The sequence below is a fragment of the Schistocerca piceifrons genome, chromosome 4 (assembly GCF_021461385.2).
Source record: "Schistocerca piceifrons isolate TAMUIC-IGC-003096 chromosome 4, iqSchPice1.1, whole genome shotgun sequence".
NCBI classification, from domain to species: Eukaryota; Metazoa; Arthropoda; class Insecta; order Orthoptera; family Acrididae; genus Schistocerca; species Schistocerca piceifrons.
In genome coordinates, this window is record NC_060141.1 from 836,602,851 (window position 1) to 836,620,815 (window position 17,965).

Below are 17,965 nucleotides of genomic sequence, written 5' to 3' on the forward strand. Positions count from 1 at the left end.
GAGTTTTACAGAGTCGCGTGGGGGCACTGTTTTTCCCACTTAAAGCCACCCAGCCAAACCCGCAGGTCTCTTGCAGGCGCCTGCCAATCGCGGTTTAGTTAGGTCCCCTCTACTGCTCGTCAGGCAGGGATGATAATGCAGTTGCACTAAGTCCGTATTTGGTATCAACATTGTTCAGCTGAAAGCTAAACGTAACTGCTCTGCCAAATAAGACTTGCAACATTATCGTCACACGTCATTTAGCCCCACCCTTCGGGATCCCCGGAGTGGGGACTGCTGGGTCAACAGCTTTTTGGCGTTGTCGCTCTCTTCCTAAGCCTTGTGAGCCTACTGACGCTGCTGGCCTCAGGGCTGGTATCAATCTGGCTTTATACACTACTACATGCCCGTAGGTTACAAAGTTCTACGGTGGCAACCTAGCACACCGTTTAGACGACATATGAAGTTACGTGTGAATTCCTCGAAGAGTAACTAGCGCCCTGGGGCCGCGTCTGCATTTTCGCAAGGCTTTCCCCTAACGGTTTACTTCCTGTAGTAACAGCATCTCTCCCAGTTTTGTCTGCCCCCAGCATCGTCTCTGCTTCCGCACCTTGGTGGGCCTGTCCTCCTTTCTCACAGCTTCAAGATAACACTGCAGTAGCAAGGAAAAATCTATATACACTACTGGCCATTAAAATTGCTGCACCACGAAGATGACGTGCTACAGGAAGAAGATGCTGTTATATGCAAATGATTAGCTTTTCAGAGCATTCACACAAGGTTGGCGCCGGTGGCGACACCTACAACGTGCTGACATGAGGAAAGTTTCCGACCGATTTCTCATACACAAACAGCAGTTGGCCGGCGTTGCCTGGTGAAACGTTGTTGTGATGCCTCGTGTAAGGAGGAGGAATGCGTACCATCACGTTTCCGACTTTGATAAACGTCGGATTGTAGCCTATCGCGATTGCGGTTTATCGTATCGCGACATTGCTGCTCGCGTTGGTCCAGATCCAATGACTGTTAGCTCAATATAGAAGCGCCTGCGATGCTGTACTCAACGACGAACGTGGGTGCACGAATGGCAAAACGTCATTTTTTCGGATGAATCCGGGTTCTGTTTACAGCATCATGATGGTCGCATCCGTGTTTGGCGACATAGCGGAGAAAGCACATTGGAAACGTGTATTCGTCATCGCCATACTGGCGTATCACCCGGCGTGATGGTACGGGGTGCCATTGGTTACACGTCTCGGTCACCTCTTGTTCACATTGACGGTACTTTGAACAGTGAACGTTACGTTTCAGATGTGTTACGACCCGTGGCTCTACCCTTCATTCGATCCCTGCGAAACCCTACATTTCAGCAGGATAATGCACTACCGCATGTTGCAGGACCTGTACGAGACTTTCTGGATACAGAAAATGTTCGACTTCTGCCCTGGCCAGCACATTCTCCAGATCTCTCACCAATTGAAAACGTCTGGTCAATGGTGGCCGAGCAACTGGCTCGTCACAATACGCTAGTCACTACTCTCGATGAACTGTGGTATTGTGTTGAAGCTGCATAGGTAGCTGTACCTGTACACGCCATCCAAGCTCTGTTTGACTCAATGCCAAGGCGTATCGAGGCCGTTACTAAGGCTAGATGTGGTTGTTCTGGGTACTGATTTGTCAGGATCTATGCACCCAACTTGCGTGAAAATGTAATCACATGTCAGTTGTCAGTTGTAGTATAATTTATTTGTCCAATCAGTACCCGTTTATCATCTGCCTTTCTTCTTGGTGTAGCAATTTTAATGGCCCGTAGTGTATTACATTGCTTCTGCTGAAAGGCTGGTGTTCTGAGGAAGGGACAGGTCAAGCTGGAGGTAAGGAATTCCTGGATCGTGACCAGTGGCTGGTTAGGTGGAGGGTGGAGGGGGGGGTGAGGATCATGGTTGGACAGTGCTATGAACTAGGAGAGACAGGGATCAGTGTTGGGATTACGTTGGCTCTGGTTGGAGAGACTGGTGGCAAAAGACGTGTTTCCATTTCATGAATCAGGAGAAGGAGAGTAGGTCTTTGACACATCATCAAGGTGAAGCTCGGGTGTTGGGCGGAAGGTGAGGCCTCTACCTACGACCGAAACTTCTGTGGGGCTGAGGGTTTTGGAGGAAAGGTTAACAACAGTGTTAGGGGAATGTTCTGGCTCTGGATTTGGTGCAGTGTTACCAGGGAGTTTTTGGGATGTGGCAAATTGAAAAGATCAGCTAGGCAGGGTTTGGAGCGCTATGGGGTGGATAGGGACTGGATACTGGTTCACTGAGGTGGCAGTAGCATGTCAGCAGGTTGGATGACTTATGAAAGCGGTGCTCATAATGCCATTCCAGGTGCTGGACAGTGTGGGATTCAGTTTCAGAGACACGATGTATACAGCTTGTCTTGGAGGGTTGCTGAGGTAGTTCTGGCATGCCTGTGCCGTACAGATGTGTATTTGCAGTACCAGTTTAGTGAGGACCAGGGACCAGCGGAACCTGAGAAGATGCTCATTATGAAAGCAGGGGTGGGATCCAGAGAAAGGAATTTTTGCAGTTAGACCATTGTACGGGTGGGGGGTGTACTGTGGTTTAGGCAGCGTTTAAGAAACAGGATGTGGGACTAAGTTTTAGCCAGGGAAAGGGATACTCTTCTCAACTGGTGCAGAAAGATGGAGCGGGTACATTGTGGTAGGGACACTGTAGGTAAAACGGGAAGGACACGGAAATGGGCAAATGAAGGAGTTAGATTGTCGTGAGGGGAGCTCAATAACAGAAAAGAGGAGTAAAAAAATACGACACGCAAAAACATGCACAGATACGTTAAAAATGTACAGAAACACGCGAAAAAAGGAACCGACGAGGAACGGGATATGCGTGCGTAAGGGAAAAGTGGGGGACGGGGGATCAAAGTTCGTGTGGCACAGGTAGGTGTGGAGAATAAAATGTAAAAATAAGTGAGGATGAGGGATAAAATGGGATCAATAGGAATAATTATCATTTGCAGTGGGAAGAACTTGGAGCATCAGATGCTGCACCGACACCCCGTGCAGTCACGAAGCCACATTTTTAGTGGAAGAAATCGTTCGTACAGAGTTGCTCGGAAGTGTGTGCAGTTTGAAAGGCGGTGAATAAACACTGGAAAGAAGAGAGAAAATGTACAGAGAGAAGAATAATACTATAGAGAATAGTAACAAAGGAAAACATTGCAGAGTTGTGCGATTGTAGAAAACCCGTTAGGCAAAAATCAAACAATGGAAACTCCAGGTTCGAATTTCAACAGCATAAGGAAAAGATAGATCTACTAACTGTAAAGATGACACATTGGCTTGCTGACAGGCACAATGAAAAGATGCTTACACATTTAGCTTCCAGCCAAAGCCTTCAGAAAGTGAAACACACACACATTCACTCACACGAGCAACCACACCACACACACACACACACACGACCACCATCTCTGACAGGTGGGACTGGGATGTGGCTGTAATGTGGGATGGAAACAGCAATCTCTAGAGGAGGGGGGGGGGGGGGGGGAACAGCAGCAAATGGGTGGGGGGGTGGGGAGAGAGAGAGGAACGCTGACTGGCGGACTGTGTAGGACCAGACTGCCGAAAGGCGCAGTGTCAGCAGGTTGTGGGGCTGGGAGGTGAGGGGAAAAGGACAGGAGTGGGGAAGGGGGAAGACGGGGGGACGCATTGGCAGAGTGTGGCACACAAAGAGGGTGAGCGGGCGAGAACGGGAAGGAGGTGACAGGACAGAGGGTGCGAAAACTGTCGGACTGTAGGTTGACGGGAATGGAGAAACCGAAATGATGCTATTTGAAGCTAAATCGTTAAAAGGTAACATACGATGATTAGGATGTCATAGAAGCAAAACGTATGACGTTTTTACACCTTAAATCTCCAAAAATATCCAAACTGGAAGGCACACATTGACTACTTAACGGCTTAGTATTTTCAATTTGTATTTTGGCAGGTGCGAGAAACACAGACTAGAAAGGTAGTCTATAACTTCTACTTTGAGTCAGTTATTCATTATGGCATAATCTTATGGGGAAATTCAACAAATGAGACTCCTAGTATTACAGAAGAAAATACTTAGGAACATAAGTGTTACCAAACAACAGGTGTCCTGTCAACTATTGTTAAAAGATTTCAATACACTATCTATACCCTCCCTTTACATATATGAGGTGATCTTATTCTTATATAAAAGTCAGTATACAGTAAACTCTGTTTCGTCCACAACTAAAATACTCACCACAGAGAGAATTTTAAACTCTTGAAACACTACTGAAAACTTTTTACCCAAACACCAGGGTAGAAGGGACTTAAAATTTACAATAAAATAAAAGGCAGTAATATATTTAACATGGAGTTTGGTTCATTTAAAAGATTAGTTTTTACCATTCTAGTGGAAAAGTGTTATTAGTCTATTGACGAATTCAATGGGGACAGTTTCAGAGTTTTAAGATGGTAACTATGCATTTTATTTTTGTATACTGGAAACTGCAGTATGCATTTGTGTAGCAGTATCTCAGTAGTATACATAAAATAATGTAAACTATTGCATTTCTCTTTAAAAATGTTTCTTATTTTAAATCCTGACACGTCTCCCACAAATTGTGTATTACGAGACAAATAAGAATGACGACAAGGCGCGACGGTGAGTGCGTGTTTCCACCTGCTGTGGAGGGTCGCTTATGCTTTAGACTCACAGCTTTGCAGGTCTGTCAGCAAGCAAAATCGAGAATGGTGACCACAAGATATTTATAATGTTTAAGTTGGCACACACATCAGCAGGGTGACAGATCATTCATGGAGTGGATCACCAAACCCACACTTGTGCCACTCCACAATGTGTGCTGAAACCACGACAGATGAAAGAAAATGACAAAAATTGTTTTCCTAATGAGCCCTCCAATTGTGATGTTGTTAATGTTTATGTTTTATAACTTCTAATTATATGTAAATCGTGAAATATAGATTAGAAATACTGAACAACGGAATGGCAGTGAAGTGTGACTTCTGGTGACACTGACTGTGCAGCAATGTGTTTCAGAACCTCTAGAATATGAAAACTGGTCAGATCTGACAGTTGAGCTCTGGATCAGTGCAACATGGAAAGCATGTAATGTATGTATGACTGACACTTTATTAACAACATTATGAGAAGGAAAGTTGCTACTCAACATTTAGCGGAAATGCCGAGTCCGTCCTGGATTTTCCATTGTTTGACACTTTATTAATTTATTTCCATTTCGTCCCAAATAAAAATCGTTGTGTCCTTTCGTTAGTGTATTACTATCTGCAGGTGACATCAAAATAGTGCACATATGAAATAACTGAAAAGTGTGAAACAGGCATCTGAAAGACATTCAGGACACATGGAGGTAGGATTGCCTGCCCATTCAGATTTAAAGGACAATTTGATCAACACAAGGATATGGCAATAAAAGGTATGAATATGACATTCACTATGGTGCCAAAAATTCCCATTTGTGTAATGATAATTGTGACAATGAGCTTCAATATGGAGGGAAATAAAATCAGTTTCAGTGGCTGACATAATGAATTCTTTTGTGAAATAAAATTTTTTTAAACACGAAAAATTGCATTTTTATTTCGGCCAACACTTTCTTTGCTCTTATACAATAATTTCATAAATCCATATTTCGTCTTTTACTTGCTTTTCAAACAGTTCACTCATCCAGGGGCTCCAATGTTACACTCTGCAGTCTGAAAACCAAAATTATTTCTCAGTACCCTATGTCGGTGTCATCATCATCATCCGTTTCGTAATCTGTTAGGAAGTCATTCTCTGTCCATCGGAAAGTATTAATTATTCTGAGCCGAGGCATTTGACTCTGCATCTCAGCAAAAACATTTTTGTAGAAAACCTCATCCTCTTCCTCATATGTCACATGTAGTTCTCTGGAAGAAGAAAGAGAAAAAGTAACTGCAACATTTGTATTTCTGTATTTTATTACACCCTATTTCTTGTAATACTACAAACCATAAACATTGATGAACTGTGTCATAAATGAAGTGCAAAGGAAATTTATCAGAATTTTTAAACTTAGGAGATACAAATTCTAGTTAATACCTATCTTCATATTAAACAGGTTTTAACTGTGGAAATATGTGGGTAGCATATGGTGTTTTGACTGATATCTCAATAAAGGACTTGGAGAAATGAAGAACCTACAAAAACAGTGAAAACTGGTCTCAACATGCAGCTGAGGTAAGTACTAAATGATTTCTATTGTGTTTTTCATTCTAATTATTTCTCGAATACATCAAATCCAATGAAATTTGGAATAATGCACTATTTTGCGACTGATGATTTTAAAGAAAGTGTTTTTTTCCTCTGTGCCTTAAATACCTGAGGACCATCCTACAAGATATTTTCAAAATTTTTCCTTTTTTCCAGTCAGTCTTCTGACTGGTTCAATACAACCCACCACAAAGTCCTCCCGTGAGCCAATCTCTTGATTTCAGTTGCATCTTGTGTCCTCAATTATTTGTTGGATGTATTACACTCTCCTTCTACACTTTTTACTCCTCACAACTCCTCCTAGTACCACGGAAGTCATTGCTCAATATCCTAACACATATCCTATCATCCTGTTTCTCTCCTATCATCCTATCCCTCTTCTTGTCAGTGTTCTCCACACTGATTCTGCACATAACCCATCTCTCATTTCTTATAACAGGCCACCTAACTTTCAACACTCTTCTATCAATTTTCTTCTCTTCTCTTCCAGTTTTCTCATAGTCTGTGCCTCGCTTTCATACAATGCTGTACTCCAAACGTACATTCTCAGAAATTTCTTCTTCTACTTAAGGTTGATGTTTGATACCAGCAGACTTCTCCTGGCCAGAAATGCCCTCTATGCCTGTGCTAATTTGCTTTATACGTATTGTTTGGTTATAATTAAAGTTCAGCCACTTACACAGGTCCAGTGTGGGCTGAATTATCATATGGCAGTGAATCTTGGTAGGTATGCTAATGTGTTAATGCAGGACCAATTTATGCTGGAAAAACAATTACTTCCAACTACGGCCACTACGAGCAAATCTGGCACAGTACACCGTTTGTACGACATCTACACTATCGTTCGACAAGCTGTAACGTGAGTGAACAGTAGTGATAATTGAGGAGAAAGACTGTGTGCTGTTAGTGAAACAGTTTCATGTGAACGGCAGCAATTCCAGTGCTGCACTGACAGAGGGGCCAGATGTCATTAAATGCTTTAAACAAAATGACGATGAAATTCAAAAACGTGGGTGGGCTTGGTGTGGCACCTGGAAGAGGAATGCATCCTACCGCAGTGGAAGATATTGACACAGTTATTATTGCTGCAACTCAGTATGCAGCACGTGTCCCGGCTAATGCTAGTGTTTGTGCCCTTCCACGAGAATTGTCCATCCTGTGGTCAATGGTGTGGACAGTTTTTGTGTGGTGTCACCGCCAGACACCACACTTGCTAGGTGGTAGCCTTTAAATCGGCCACGGTCCGTTAGTATACGTCGGACCCGCGTGTCGCCACTGTCAGTGATTGCAGACCGAGCGCCGCCACACGGCAGGTCTAGTCTAGAGAGACTACCTAGCACTCGCCGCAGTTGTACAGCCGACTCTGCTAGCGATGGTTCACTTACTACAGACACTCTCATCTGCAGAGACAACAGTTTAGCATAGCCTTCAGCTACGTCATTTGCTACGACCTAGCAAGGCGCCATATTCAGTTACTGTAACTAATTACTTCAAGACTGTATTCTGAACAAATAATATTGTGAATCATGTACCGTCAAGAGCGACGTTCGTCATCAATGGATTAAAGTTAAGTATGAAAGTAATTACGTCCGCTTTCTGAATTCTCATTCCCTGTCATGTTCCAGACCTCACGTCAGCATAGTCCTTCCCTCCTCACGCCAGCCTGCGTGAGCTAAAACGCGTGCATTTAGACTGGTGCCCCTACAAGATCCGGACGGTGCAGCAACCAAATCATCATATCTGCAGCAACGTACTGAATTAGCTCTTCAGTTTTCGGACAGATAGAAGTCGATGACATGCGACCAGGCAATTTTCTATGGAGTGAAGAGGCACATTCTACACTACAGGGTACAGTAAATACACAGAACTGCCAAATTTAAGGGTACTGTTAAACTGCATGTTGTGCACCAAGAGCCACTGCAGTTGCTGTATATGACTGCTTGGTGTGGAGTCACAAGCATCTTTATTCTTGGTCCGTTCTCTGAAGAGGATACATCCGTAGAGCCTGTCGGTGGTGGTGGGGGGGGGGGGGGCCCTCTGTGATGCCTTTACGTTATGGAGACCTCCTTGTACAGCACGTGATTCCTGCTTTGGAAGAGCACAACTGTGTGGAAACCATTCTTTTCATGTAAGATGGGCCAACATTGCATGTCACTCACCCAGTGAAAGATCTGCTTAGTGCAACCTTCCTTAAAACAAATTATATCGAGAGGTTTTCAGATGCATTGCCTGCAAGATGACCTGATCTGAATCCATATGACTCTCGACTCTGGGAATACCTAAAAGAATACCTTTACCAGAGGCACATTAGGTCTCTACCTGATCTGAAGGCCAGTACGCAGGAACACATCGCTTAAATTCCACCGGAACTACTGTGAGCAAGTGTTGATCACATCGTTTTACAGAAGTAGCATCTCATTCGACATCTCCAGTGCTCGTACAGAATGAATTAACCCTTTAGTGACCAAATTATTTCCGGAAGTTGTAGATTTTTATGAACACTTTATTGGGCTAAGAAACCGTTCATAAAATAATAGTTTAAATCTTGAAATGAGAGTTTAGCCTATGAGTGTAAAAAAATTAGTGGGAACTATTGGAACTGTGGAGTAACTTCACTTGCTAATTTAAAACAAATGTATTTCCTTTATTTTTTAGTACAAAAACATGTTAAACATTACATTTATATTTGTATTAGTTCATACTGTCCTTTGAGTTCACTAAGGTGATGTACTATGGAACTTAGAGAAGCATGGTGCTACATACAAAGGTACACGACAGTTGCTACTCATTACTTTTGTTCGCTTTTCTTTGTTCTTGGTGCTACATTGGCGGCATCTTCTGTTTGTTGTACCTTTTGTAGGGAAATGAGTTCCAACTTTCTCCGGACGAACTTCATCTGGTACTCCAGACACACCTCTTATTGGTGTTTGACCTTCCTCTTCTCTTACGACTTGAGAAGCCAGAGATAAGCTGCCTTGCCAAGTGCAATCTAAATGTTAGCTGGTCTGCTTTTGTCTTCTGTAGCTTCCACATAACGTAGGAACTGACAACTGCCAAATGCACAAGAAAGGAAAACAGTTTGTGCCACCACTTCCACGAACGACGGCCTACAGCATACCGTTGACGCAGCTGATCAAATCTATCGACTCCTCCCATTATTTTATTATACTCTGCCACAGCCAATGGGCAGAATACTTCAGTTCTGCTTCCACTAACTTACCTTGTAATATTTATGTAATTTTCAGTCAAATGCAGCAAATATCCACGAATACTATCTCCCTCATAAATACAAAAATAGATAAATACAACACAAGTCACTTCACACGGAAAAGGAAAGCACACTATCCAAAAAACGCTGTAGCGGTCGAAACAGTGGCTCGTTTTCACACGGGAACTGCGCTTCTGCAATGATTGACTCACAAGGTAGAAAAACAACAGCTTTAGCCTAACTGTTGACAATCTATACATAGTTAGCACACTCTAACAGAGATGGTAGCATAAGTTAGAAGTGGGAACACGGATTACCACTGAACTTACAGAGAAAACGAATAAGTGGGAACTATTTGCATTCGCAGCACCAGATTCGCACCTGGTCGCCAAAATTGAAACTAATTTTTCTCCAGCATAAAACTGTTCTGTGTTAACGCATTAGAATACAAATCGAGTTTCGCTTCCATATGATAATTACAGCCCACACTGGACCTCTGCGAGTATCTGCACTTTAATTACAGCCATTTGGTATGTCATCATTGCTTCATGCATCGTGTGTTACTTTATTTCCAATGTATCAGAACTGCATCACTTCTTCATGGACACCAGTTTTGATGTTAAATCCATAACTAATCTCATATAGCTAATGCTCATTAATTTCATCTTTCCTTGTTTCTTTCTCAATCTGTAGTGTGTTCTCATTAGACTGTTCTTTCCATTCAACAGGTTCTGAAATTCTTCCTCCCTTTCACAAGCCAATAGGAGTATCATCAGTGAATGATATTATTAATATCCATTCTCCCTGAATTTTAATCCACTCTTCCATCTTTCTTTTATTTCTTTCACTGCTTCTTTGATATATAAACTGGAAAGTTGGGATTGAAAGTTTATATCCCTGCCTTACACTCACTCTAATACTAGCACTCCGTTCCCAGTCTCGTGGAAGTCATCGAGGTCATACGGTAGAAACGCAAAGTCATCAGAACCGGGCTCGGACGGTGAACAGAAGCAGCAGGAGCAACCTACCTGAGGTTCACGAGCCTGACAGAAAATTCTTCAAATGCCACAGCTCTGATGTGGCCGCTGTACAGGATGTCGAGGCAGCGTAGTTGCTTCAAGTCCAGGACGTGCCGTAGGCTCGGCTGCAGCTCTGTCAGGTCGTCAATGTACTGCAGGAGCAGCGTGCAGAGGGCCGCCAGCTGCGCCACGTGCGCCACGGCAGATCCGCCCAGCCCACTGCATCCTGAAAGATCCAGTCTAGAAGAACAAACAGAAAAATAATGTAACACTTTAAGATGTTGGTGACAACATGAAATTTGCTGTGTAATACACAGTACGACAAAAAAGAAAGGCAATGAATTATCCAAATGGGACAGAAATCAGTACATGTACAGACAAACAAATGGTTACATGTTGTATACATAGTTCCGTGTAGTCAGCGCGTACACAACTTCCCCACTAGAGCGCGCTCCGCTAAGCACAACAGCGCAGGCGCAGCGCTCGTCCGTCTCCGCACTACGAGATGGCGCTGCCTTAGAGACGGACCAAATTCTGCTTCCGCCGATCTGCGTATTAATATGTAACGCAGCCAATGAGATTGCTGCTAACGTAGAACCTTTTCTCCTTGCGGATCACACTCGCGCAGTGATACCTGAACGCGCGAGGTATTATAACGAGTGTACAGACCTCCAATAAGTCAGTCTGCATTAGCCTGTACCAGTCTATAGTCAAGTTTCAGTGTGCGCCTAATAAGATTATCATATTCCTGTACATAGCCACGAAGATAAATGTATAGACACTGTCAAGTATCAGAGATATGTGAGAATAAGATTAACGTACCAAGACCAAAGGAACTTCAGATTGTCAATTGTAAATAGCATCCAGAATCAAGTTACGTAATGTTTATGCTTTTATCATTTTAATAAATGTGTGCGAAAATTAATCAAGTTCTGTTTGAAGTCGGTCACCGTCAACCTGCTACTCTAAGCGTGCAAGTGGCATATCTACCGTCCGACCTAACGGCAGAAGATAAACACGCCACAATAAGACCACGAGACATATTGCTGACACTCGCCTACTTTGTTAGATCGACAAGTCAAATAATCTGATGGTGTGTGTACCGAATGTCTTACAGTACGCACACCACATTACAATTTCAGAAAAAACTGGATGATTCATTCAGGAGAGAGAGCTCCACAAATTGAGCAAATCAATAGCGCATTGGTCCATCTCTGGCACCTGTGCAAGCTTGGCACTGATGACAGAGTTGTCGAGTGTCCTCCTGAGGAATATCGGGCCAAATTCTGTCCTATTGATCCATCAGATCGTCATAATTCTGAGACTGTTGGAGGACCCTACCCATAACGCTCCAAATGCTCTCAATTGGGAAGACATCCGGCAAACTTGTTGACCGAGGTAGGGTTTGCGAAGCACCAAGAAAAACAGTAGAAACTCTCGCCCTGTGGAGGCAGGCATTATCTTGCCGAAACGTAAGCCAAGGACAGCTCGCCACGAACGGCGACAAAACGGGGCGTAGAGTAGCATCGACTTACTGTCGTGCCGCAAGTGTTCCGAGGATGGCAACCGAAGGAGTGCTGAAAACAAATGGCACCTCAAACCGTCACTTCCGGTTGTCGCACCGTATGGCGGGTGACAGACACGTTGATATCCCTCTGCTATCCAGGGTACCTCCAGACGCGTCTTCAGTCTGGAATAAAATTGTCTTCAGTGATGAGCTCTGCTTGAAATTGAGCCACAGTGACCAGCAAAGACCTGCCTGGGGACACCCCGGAGTGTAGTGGGATACCAACCGACAGCAAAACAACCGGAACTGATAGTCTGGAGTGCCACTTGTTTTCGTAGCAGGTCACTTTCGGTTGTTATCCTCGGAAAACTTGTGGCATAGCAGTAAGTCGACACTATTTGGTTGCCATCCACAGCACCCTTACAGCACAGTGATACGTCAACGATATTCTACGCCCCTTTTGATTGCCCTTCCTGCTCTTACATTTCAGCAAGATAATGCCCGCCCGCACACTGCGAGAGTTGCTATTGCTCGTCTTCACGCTCGCCAAACTCTACCTCGGCCAGCGAGGTTGCCGGATCTCTCCCCAACTGAGAGCATTTGGAGCATTACAGGCAGGGCTTTAATGATGTCAGGATTTCGATGACAGAATTGGGCACCCAATATCCGTCAGGACGACATCCGACAACTCTGTCGATCGAAGCCGAGCCGAATAACTGCTTGCGTACAGGCCAGAGGTAGACCGACGCGTAGTCAAATTGCTCAATTTCTGAAGCTCTTTCTCTCGAATAAATCATCCAACTTTTCTGAAATTTTAATGATTTGTTTGTCTGTGCACGTACATCACATCTGCCAGTTTCCATCCCTCTGGACAATTCCTTCGTGGTGTGACGTTTTCTTGACTTGGAGCGGCATTTACACGTGAGTAATTTCCTGTGCACACTAAGTGCAGCGGCTGTTGCAAATACATGCACGAGAACAGACTTTCACTCAGCTCTGTCCCGTGGCACAATCTTCTGGGCCTTTGCAGCTAAGGGGAAAAAGTACAGGGTCTTCATTAATGAGTGGTGCATTTTCATATATTTATTGATTTATATGGGCACATTTTACATCATAATTTTACATCACTACATGACTACGGAGAGCACAGGCTCGCTGTGTCGTTGGGGCCGGAACACGGGTCCGGGAACTGCGACGGACGAGCCCGGACGCGGTCGGGGTAGTATCTGGAGCTCAGCGGGAACGTGACACGCACACCGACAGTGGCCCCAATGCCCGATGCGACGACAGTGGGCCCGGGAGCTGTGACGGGCAGTCGGCCGACGAGACGGGAGGAGACGTCTGGAGAACTGAAGACGAGATCACAGCCAGTGAAGTGGCCTGCCGGGGACAGTGTGTTAATAGCAGATGGCAGGCAGGGTGCAAGCTGGCCGTGTCGTGTGGTGTGACGCCATTACGGTGCGGCACGGGCATTCGAAATGGACGCGGCGGCCAGCTAGCGTGACGCAGTCTGCCGGCTGCCGGAGTGCCCGTTTGGAGCACGGTCTCGAGGGCTGCCCGGCCAGGTCGGGGACGGGACGAGGTGGGTGTGGCTGCGCACTGCCAGCTGGCGGTACCCGTGCACCGCTGACGGCTAGGGGAGTGGGCTCTGCCTAACAGGTCGTCCGTGGACAAGTCCTCCACTGAAACTTCCTAGCAGATTAAAACTGTGTGCCGGACCGAGACTCGAACTGCTAGGAAGTTTCATATCAGCGCACACTCCGCTGCAGAGTGAAAATCTCATTCTGGGAACATCCTCCAGGCTGTGGCTGAGCCATGTCTCCGCAATATCCTTTCTTTCAGGAGTGCTAGTTCTGCAAGTTTCGCAGGAGAGCTTCTGTAAAGTTTGGAAGGTAGGAGACGAGATACTGGCAGAAGTAAAGCTGTGAGGACGGGGCGTGAGTCGTGCTTGGGTAGCTCAGGGGTAGAGCACTTGCCCAAGAAAGGCAAAGGTCCCGAGTTCGAATCTCGGTGCGGCACACAGTTTTAATCTGCTAGGAAGTTTCATATCAGCGCACACTCCGCTGCAGAGTGAAAATCGCATTCAAGTCCTCCACTGGTTTGAAGAACTGAACGAGAATCGGAGTAGTTGAGGTGAAAGCTGTCTCAATTCTGTCCACGGAGACTTTAGTCGGCTCGCCATTACATTTGATCTGCAAAATGTTCTCGTCACGGTGATCGTGCGGTGCACTCTATGGCAGCGTAAGTGGTGGCCGTGCCACGTCTACGCACAATACCGGGTCAAAAGTATTTAATGTGACAAACTCCTGGAGGTTGTAGGGGACGTCAAAACAAATATTTTCCCTAATGTCATTTTTACCTATGAGGATTATTTAAACTGGTGGAGGCTGTATTATGCTCGTCAGTTGTTAGACGCCGTATTGCGATCTTGAGATGTTAGAGGGTTTATTACGCTCTTCAGTTGTGAGCAACTGCTGTCCACCAGTGTAGTAGTGCATTGTCTCTGTTTACTAATGGAGCGAGACATCTGGAGTGAGTACAAGGACACGGTTTGTGCGTACTACGTAGCGCACCACAACGGACGAGCTGCACAGCGGGTTTAGCAACAGCAATATCCTAATCGCCGTATCCCGCATCATACGACCTTTGCTGCTGTGTACCAACGTCTGCGTGAGACCGGGTCATTTAGCACATTACCTGGACAGGGACGCCGTCGCACGGTAAGAACACTGCAGTTTGAGGAAGCTGTCTTGCAGCAGGTGGAGAGGGATCCTTCAATCAGCACTCGTGCAACTGCACATAACATGGGGACTAATCAGACGAATGTAAGAACAGTCCTTCGAGAGCAATTGTTACGTCCATTTCACTTATAGCGTGTCCACAACCTGGAACCAGTTGATTATCCACCCAGAGCACAGTTTTCGCAGTGGTACCTGGAACAGTGTGAAATGCATCCTACATTTCCATCCTCTGTGTTGTTTAGCGATGAAGCAACGTTCGGGCGCGATGGAGTCTTCAACATGCACAATTCGCATGTTTGGAGTGAGGATAACCTACATGCCACAGTTACTAGCGCTCATCAAGTGCGGTTCTTCGTTAATGTGTGGGTCGGTGTTGTTGGGGACTGTTTAATTGGGCCGTATCTGCTACCTAGGCCATTAAATGGCAGGCACTATTACAGTTTTCTCGCCAGAGCATTGCCAGAATTGCTGGAAGACGTCCCGCTCCCTACAAGACAACGCACGTGGTGCCAACATGACGGGCCGCCGGCACATTTCAGTCGTCGTGTGCGTCGATTCCTGGACCGACGGTTCCCAGAAACGTGGATTGGCAGAGGTGGTCCTGTACCGTGGCCTGCTCGATCCCCAGATATGTCCCCTCTGGACTTTTTTTGTGTGGGGAGAGATGCGCAACCTTGTTTACGCACCTCCTGTTGCATCAGAAGAGGATCTGGTTGCCCGGATAGTAGCAGCAGCAGGAACAGTTAAGGATACTGCTGGGGTTTTGCCCGTGTCAGACATAACATGATCCGACGGTGTAACCTTTGTTTACGTGTGTCAATGGAGGCATTTCTGAAAATCTACTGTAATTGAAATTGGGTTGTGTTAATGTGGTCATAAAAAAATGGAAAAGTGTTTCTTGGTTTAATTAATTTGCCGCCAGAGAAATCTTCCTCTACCGGTTTAAATACTCCTCATAGGAAAAAATGACATTAGGGAAAAATATTTGTTTTGATGTCCCCTACAACCTCCCAGAGTTTGTCGGTATAAATACTTTTCACTCTGTATAATGTGGAACAGTGTAAATCGGCTCGAGCAAATACCCACCGGTACTGTGCCGTGTCGGCGCGTGCAGTCGGAGGTCGGGTGTACGACTGCGCAGATGTTCTGCCGGTGTCGGGCACCGAGGCAGCGTGTGACGGTAGTACCTCCTCCACTAATTCACCGGGAATGGCGAGCGAGTGAGCACAGGCGAGGTGTACAGGTGGAATACCGATGTCGTCCTTGGGATTATTCGCAGGCCGAGAAGTACGAGCCGAAGTGCGTCCGTCCGGGTGATGCCGTGACACGTCAGGGATGCTTCCGGTATACAGTGGAGCCGTTCCGGGTGGCTACGCAGACGTCAAGTGCACGACGACGAGTCCGGAACTGTGTCGGACTGCCGTCGCGTGCCGCCGAACGTGCAAACTACGTCTCATCTCACTGGCTCAAATGGCTCTGAGCACTATGGGACTTAACTACTGTGGTCATCAGTCCCCTAGAACTTAGAACTACTTAAACCTAACTAACCTAAGGACACCACACACATCCATGCCCGAGGCAGGATTCGAACCTGCGACCGTAGCATTGTACTCGATCCGCGTGGTCCGTGGCTAACAGAATCGGAAATAGGCGTAACTGTCCACGAGGCGTGGAGGTCTAGCTCACACTGGCTTTTGCTTCGCTGGGTGCTCCACCGTCGTCACAGGTTGGCCCGGCCATTAAATCTCCTCCCACAGGTAAACGCTGACGTGCTGCTACCCACGTGATTCTGTGGGATGCCTGCCACAAGTTTGGCATAAGCTACGTTTAATATTTTTTGTGGGATCTGAAATTTAAAAACCTCTCTCACACCGGCCCGATTGAGCTTCACAGATCAGGATAGTAAAAAACACGCGAATATTTAGGGAATTTTCATTCACAAAGCAGGCTTATCACATTTACACAGTTCAATGCTGTCCTATCCTGATTAAATTGAGCTTAACTTAAATTCCATAAGGCAGTGAAGCAATTTCGAAGTCTCGGTGAGACGAAAATTGTCAGTCGATCTTCTGAAAACATTTGTAATAATTATTAACTTTCGGTGACCACACGGGGAAGACCGGAGATGTGCTGGTAAGACCGTGTTAGCCCATTTATTGGAAGTAATAAACTGGATATCTCGAGCGTACAAAACGGCAGGTTCGTCCAGTGTAAATCAGACGTTCCCCACTGATCCCGTGCAACACAGCATAGTAAGCAGACACTGTCAATAATAATCAGTTAAATAATACGCGAACACACTTACTTTAGTTTAGTTCATGTATTAAATTCCTTATACAGAATCTCATCAAGATGGCGACTAGCTCAACAATACATACACATACATCTTCGTTCTTTCACGGCTAATCGGCAAGATCTCCTTCATTCTTTTCATAAGAGAAAACATAGATAGCAGAGAAGGTATTCCATGGAGTAAATGCACGCTCCAAGGAATAATAGGGCTTGAAACTACTTTGCATTGATAAAAGATAAGAAGAGATATTTCGAGATATGTACTGAGTTATATATTTTTATAATATATAATATTCTTTTCATAAGAGAAAACATAGATAGCAGAGAAGGTATTCCATGGAGTAAATGCACGCTCCAAGGAATAATAGGGCTTGAAACTACTTTGCATTGATAAAAGATAAGAAGAGATATTTCGAGATATGTACTGAGTTATATATTTTTATAATATTTCTGAAAATATCGCGTAGAGACCGCCGCAAGAGACATTACATACGGTAGTGCTCAGGTGATCATTAGTGACAACGTCGGATTTCAAACAGAGTCCACAAAGTGGGTACCCCATCTTCTCACCACAGACGACAAATTTCATCATCTTGAGGCGTACAAACAGCTACTGGTACGCTACCAAATTGAAGGGGAACATTTTGTGCACCGGATTTTGATCTGTGATGAAACGTGGGTACACTGTTACGCACGGGAATCGAAAAAAGCAGCCCAAAATGGCACAAAAAAGACCAGTCTACACCCACTGACGACTCTACACCCACGGAGTGCCTAAAATTGTCTCTGTGTGGGGAAGGTTATTGCGACAGTCTTTTTTTATATTAAGGAAGTTCTCATCAGTTTTGTCCAAGAATGCTGTACTGTGAGCGCCGTATACTACTGCCATTTTTTGCATAGATCGGAAAGCGAATATCGTCAGA

The 17,965-nt window shown here is 45.2% G+C and overlaps 1 protein-coding gene across 2 annotated transcripts in view; it reads right to left on the reverse strand.

Annotated features, from left to right (window-relative positions):
* Positions 1 to 5,619: 5,619 nt before the first annotated feature.
* The window catches only part of LOC124794883 (F-box/LRR-repeat protein fbxl-1-like), a 131,094-nt gene continuing 118,748 nt past the window's right edge, over positions 5,620 to 17,965 (reverse strand). For both annotated transcript variants that reach the window (XM_047258577.1, XM_047258578.1), the window contains 2 exons: positions 10,512 to 10,742; positions 5,620 to 5,932 (listed from right to left, as the gene is read on the reverse strand). In XM_047258577.1, coding sequence (XP_047114533.1) covers positions 5,758 to 5,932; positions 10,512 to 10,742 — 406 coding nt within the window. In that variant the 3' untranslated portion in view covers positions 5,620 to 5,757. The remainder of the gene's footprint in view (positions 5,933 to 10,511; positions 10,743 to 17,965) is intronic.